The sequence below is a fragment of the Canis aureus genome, chromosome 21, assembly GCF_053574225.1.
Source record: "Canis aureus isolate CA01 chromosome 21, VMU_Caureus_v.1.0, whole genome shotgun sequence".
Lineage (NCBI taxonomy): Eukaryota > Metazoa > Chordata > Mammalia > Carnivora > Canidae > Canis > Canis aureus.
The window spans coordinates 54,072,215-54,078,214 of NC_135631.1; the positions used below are offsets into that span (position 1 = coordinate 54,072,215).

General features: G+C 44.5%; 1 protein-coding gene across 1 annotated transcript in view; it reads left to right on the forward strand.

Annotated features, from left to right (window-relative positions):
- The window catches only part of LOC144293088 (protein cordon-bleu-like), a 144,151-nt gene extending 139,350 nt beyond the window's left edge, over positions 1-4,801 (forward strand). Inside the window, exon 8 of the mRNA XM_077864165.1 lies at positions 4,598-4,801. Coding sequence (XP_077720291.1) covers positions 4,598-4,641 — 44 coding nt within the window. The 3' untranslated portion in view covers positions 4,642-4,801. The remainder of the gene's footprint in view (positions 1-4,597) is intronic.
- The last annotated feature ends 1,199 nt before the right edge of the window (positions 4,802-6,000 follow it).

Genomic DNA, 6,000 nt, shown 5'->3' on the forward strand with positions numbered 1-6,000 from the left:
AAAAGTGCATTTTGTTGAAAACTGTGAGCTCGGCCAACCTCACAGAGGAAAAGGATGAAAGAGCTGATAGATGCTGCTCTGTACACAGATGGAGGAAGATGCAAGAAGAGAAGTGGGTCTAACGCAGCACCACCCTCCATAATCCATAATCCCTGGAACTTCCTGTTCTGGCCTGACCCCATCTCCGTAGGATCTTGGTACAGCCCCTGCCCTCGTGCTTTGCTGGCAAACCCCCCTTTGCAGCTGCCAACGTTCCCTTCCACTGCCAGCCTCCCCTGGCTGACCGCAGGCTGGTACTGTGGGGAATCTGGGTGCCCTGTGCACCACATCCAGACACTGGAATTTTCAGAGGAGCAAGACAGACCATCTCTTCTAATGGTTTCACGGGAACATTTCCCAGGTGCCTCCAACTGCGGTTTCTGTTACGTCTCATCGACCACAGTTGGGTAAGACACTGCCCCAGTCTTTGGTGAGAATGGAATCACCCAAGGTGATGGAGGCCCATCCCGACAGCTGGGGACAGGGTCAGCTTCTCTGGTGTGTGGAAGTCACTGGTCAACGCCGGAGCTCTGTGACCTGGAAGTGTCGGGGATGCATGCTGTGTAAACAGCCCACAGTGTCCACTATACTGGGGTTGCAACCCAGTTGCCATGTGGAGCATGTAGGGCATGTTGTGAGTGGGTGCAGAGAGAGGACCGTGTGCCAGTGGCGAGATGAAGTGGCCACGACACAGCCTTTGCCAAGTCAGCTGGTGGCCAGCGTGAGGCGCAAGTGCCCAGAGCTCTAGGCCGTGCTCTCGGCCATCTCCCGAGGCAGAATCAGGCGGCCTGTCCCCGGGTCCTGCTGTCAGCTCTTCCTGGCAGCTGTGGCTGGGATGGCCTGTGGAGTGTGAGACGGTCTATGCCTATTACACACATAGGAGGAAAATGTCTAAGCTGTGTCATGCCTCAGCCTCATGGCACAAAAGTCACCGTGAGTACAATTATAGTAATGGTGCAGTGGTGCTTCCCGGGGCTGTGTTATGCAATCGTGTGTTTCGTGTGAGTAAACTTTCCTACTAACCTTTCCACATCTAATCATGTAAGTGCTTCAGGTGTATGTCTGAACCAGTGTAATTGTGCACGTGGATTTTTTTCTCCCCCCGTATCTTTCTAACCAGCTTGCTTTCTGATGACATTGGATTTTAGTGGAAGCTTTGTTGTGAGTGATGATGATGATGGAGCCTAGGCCATGAGCTGCATTGACTTGTGTGTTTGCAAGATTTGCAGAGCTGGTTTTGATTGGGCTGTTAACAAGGCATCTGTTACATAATTCCAGTGAGAAGACCCTGGAGATTTAAAGATCAATGCGTAGAGAATTCAAATTACAGATCCTCGATGTGCTTTGTATTTTTAAAATCAAACCATTCAATGACAGTCCTTCTATTAGACATTTTCCTATAATAGGTTTGAGTAAATCAGTCTTTCCTTGGCTATCCATCGCTGCGTAGTTGGCAAAGGATTTTAAAGCCATGCAGGAAAAAATGGGTCACTGTCCCCTGATCTAAATGACCTGTCAAGTCAAAGCACCACTGGTGACACCGTGGTGGTTTCTAGGAGGTTGGTTGTGATTAAGTATCCTGTCTAATGGATTTTAAGGAAAGTCTAAGACAGGGAAATAAAATGCAAGAAATCAGCTAGCCTTTTTCAATTAGAAATAGTAATTTGAGTTTGCTTCATGTAAAAATTCCTAATAATAATAATTCTTATGTTAGGCCGTGTGACTCAGCAGAAGAACTGAGAATCTAGGAGTACGTTGGGCACAGTTCAGTGGTTTACTGGCAAATGGCTGTAATCAAATCCCCACACTCCGGGCCAGATGCTCACTAAAGGCTCTGGCTCTGTGATCAGCCATGAGCTCGCCTGAGCACAGAGCATAAAGCAGGAGAAGAGAGGCAAGAGTTTTGCTGATGCCCCTCAGTTGAGACCCGTCCTCTTTTTAAAGTCACCTATCATCGTAGTCTAAAATCTGAACCAAAATTAAACCCTTGGCGTGTCTCAAAACAAAGCAGTTAATCTTCAAGCTTGTGACACAAAGACAATTCTGGGAGTCTTGCTCATGGTGGAAGCACCCTTGAAGCCTTGCAGGTGTGTGGACTTCACAGCGAGCGCAGGGAAGCACTCCTGCAATTGTCGGGTGTTTGTTTGCTGCTTTCCTTCCCGGGGCCAGAGAGCCAGCCACACAGCCTCTCCCACTGCCATGGGAAAGGGCGAGCATCCAGGAAAACAGGAAGTGGGTAGTGAGCAAATAGAAGGAAACTGGTGACTGTGAGAGCAGAGCCTGTCCCTCCTCAGCAGTGCATTGGAAAAAAAAAAAAAAAGTGCATTGGATCTTTAGCTTGTTGTTATTGTACCTTGAAAACCATGAGATCCACCCAACATGAACTAAATAAAGGCTGAATGCTACTTAGAAGCAAAGCAGTGAGACCCATGGTAGAGCTATGGATAGCATTTTTAAAACTACGTGAGCTTACTTCCCTTTGCTAATTATTTTCCAGTGCTTTATTTACAAGCTGCTATGTCCCTGACTTGAGAGAGAATTGAAAAATTTAGAGACGAGTCACATGCAGCATGTACGCACTGGCCCTGGCTCACGGCAGCTAGTGAGAACAGACTGTGGAAATCTCAGGAATTTTGCAAGCCAATCGCTGAGTGGGACCGTTATTAAAAGGTCAATTATGTAAGCCGACAATTAATATTTAAAAAAAACATAGCAGATATTGAAAATTCATCACTCCCTAATGATTTTATGATGTTACTGTTTGTAGAGTTTTGAGGTTAAATACATACAGCGAGTCAATATGATTCAATAACTTTATGACAGTGAAAATATTATATAACACTGCACATCCCTTCCCAATGCCACATTCAGCGACTGGCATCCATAGTTGGAGATCAAGAATCATAGAGGGTTGAGAGAGCTGAGGGTTACGTAGAATCTACAACAAAGAGAGGTGCCTAGGTCACTCAGTTGATAGCATCTGACTCTTGATTTTGGTTCAGGTCATGATTTCAGGATCCTGAGATCAAGCCCCAGGTCAGGCTCAGCACTCAGCACAGAGTTTGCTCTCCCTCTGTAGTGCACTCTCTCTCTGTCTCTGTCTCTCATAAATAAATAAAATCTTTAAAATAAATAAATAACTTCTACTGTTTAAGAAAAATAATTAAAAATAAAAAATTATATTATCGCTTATAGATTTTGTGCTATCCATGCTCTAGATTTTTTTTATTTTTATTTATTTATGATAGTCATCACAGAGAGAGAGAGAGGCAGAGACATAGGCAGAGGGAAAAGCAGGCTTCATGCACCAGGAGCCCAACGTGGGATTCGATCCCGGGTCTCCAGGATTGCGGCCTGGGCCAAAGGCAGGTGCCAAACTGCTGCGCCACCCAGGGATCCCCTATCCATGCTCTATATCAGTAAAACTTTATCAATCTACTGATCGATTCATCGATCTGTCCCTTTTACTTTTTCCAGGGAGCTGGTTCCTAATCATTCACCCTTTCTACTACTGCAAAAGAATAGCAAATAGAAGTAGGAATGCTGATAGCAAACTTATCTTTGGTTTTCATAAGCTGTTTGCCAAGCCCCACGTGACACCAAGAATCTCAACGGGTGTCTGTATCTCTTGAAGCTTCAACTTGTAGCATGAAGTCAGGTTTAGGCACAAAAACGTTTTTTTATTTTTTTTTAAACCTCAAAAGATATAGGAACTTCTTTCTGAATTCGCGTAAATTTAAGTTCTTCATGGAAGTAAGGAATGGACAGCTTGGGTTTTCAGGATAGTTGTTAAATATCATGGCTTTATTAGTTCAAGAACAAACAGAATAGGAATGAAGCATTCTGTTGCTGACACTAGTCTTCTAGATTATTGTTTTAGGATTTGTCTAAGTAGCTTAAGCTACTCACATGGAATGGCCCTTTCTCAGATGGGTCAGTCTCCCACTGACCAGCCTCTCCAAAGGGTGTGCTACTTCAGAACAGTAGACCTCAACACGTATGTGCAGATGAGGTCTTTCTCCAACTAAGCAAATCAATCCGTGTTTTCTCAATTGATGCCTGAGCCCTGCTCAGGAACAACATTATCAAGGTCGGATGGATTGATCTGCCATTGAGGGTGTCATGAAATAATATTATCTGTTTTCCCCTGGAGCCCTGCAAGTAACTTGGACGTTTTGGCCAAACAGTAACAAATGGCTTTTGCCTACCAGCTGGCCATCTCCACCTGCAAGGTCTTTAAGGTTGTAGTAAATCCGATCGTTGTATTTGACAGGCTAAAAGACAGCAGTGAGTTCAGTGATGCTTATGATCTGGTTCTTCCAAGGGACAGAACTGTGTACGTTGGATCAGTAGACCTTTTTAACAACTGACATCCACAAAGAGTAGGAGGAAATAGAGGAAATGATCATCATATGACGGGGCCAATAACAACACCGTCTACGCAGTGTTAAATCTCCAGGGTCCGGAAAGTGGGTGAAGTTGATGATGTCTATTTTTATTTTTTTTTTTTTTTGCCAGGGTTTGTGTTCATATGTTGCAATTTATTTCCCTCCCACAGTGTATTGCTGTGCATCATTCCCTCCTCATGCCAAGCGCTTCTGATGGACGGCCCTTCCTGGAGCTCCTTACCTCTGACTTTCCCTGTGCCTCTGCTGTCCTGACTCTCCTTCTCCTGTTCTTCCACCTGTTGGCATAAAAGGGCTCATTTGTACCCCCTGCAGTGTACTTTCTCTAGAATTTACATATAAATGTGTAAACAACAGATTTGTGTGACCGACATTCTTATTTCCTCACGGGAGGTCAAGCCTTGTCTGTGCAGATTCTAGGTTGATGACCTTGACCTATCTGAAATGACCCTTTCATTGGTTCATAAGTATGTTTCTGTTAAGAACCTTGCTTTATTCTGATTCATTATCAATTCACATTTTTCTTACTTGATACTCGATTGCAGAATATCTTCTCCATTTAAAGTAGATTGTGGGGACGCTGGGTGGCTCAGCGGTTGAGCATCTGCCTTCAGCCCAGGCCGTGATCCTGGAGTCCCGGGATCGAGTCCCACGTCGGGCTCCCCGCATGGAGCCTGCTTCTCCCTCTGCCTGGGTCTCTGACTCTCTCTCTCTCTCTCTTTGTGTCTCTCATGAGCAAATAAATAAAATCTTTAAAATAAATAAATAAATAAAGTAGATTTGTCCACAAAGTGACCAGTGTAGTCAGTTTAGATACACCTGAAATATTGTCTACCTGGTAAAATTTAATTGCTTAAAATACATGAACTTTCTATATACAATCTGGAGGAACTCACAACTCATACACACATATATATATGCATAGACACGTAGACACGCACACGTGCATATACACAGTACACATACACACACACACACACACACACACACACATACATTCACGGATACGTAGGACCCAGCCTTCTTTACTGTGTTCTCCACCATGTAGACAGTTTGCAAAAAGAAGACAGAGGAAGAAGGATGTGTCCCACTTCATCCGTTAATTATGCATTCAGTCATTCACCCATTTATTCACCAAACATTGAGAACTTGCTTGATGCTAGGCATTGTGCCAACTTTGGAGGCTAGTCCAGTGAAGAGCACGTGGCCTTCATCTGTGAAGTGACTCCCCATGTACGTGAAAAGAAGTAATGATGATTCCATTGGATAAACACTAGTCTGGAGGTTTGTCCAAGTTCTGAAGATGCTCAAGGGCATGACAGCCACGTTCGCACGGTAGTGTTGCCTTCTCTTTCTTTCTAGGAAAGTTCCCTTTCCTATCTTGAGGAAGCCCATCCAGTTATTGAGAACGAGTCACCTTGGCAGCCCTAAGGCAGACAGAGCAGGTGGAAATAATCATGTTAAGATTCAGGATTTATGAAGAAGCTGTGCTTGCTTTGATTAACTCTGATCGTCGTACAGAGACGCACTTGAACCGAGAGGCTTATCATGTTTC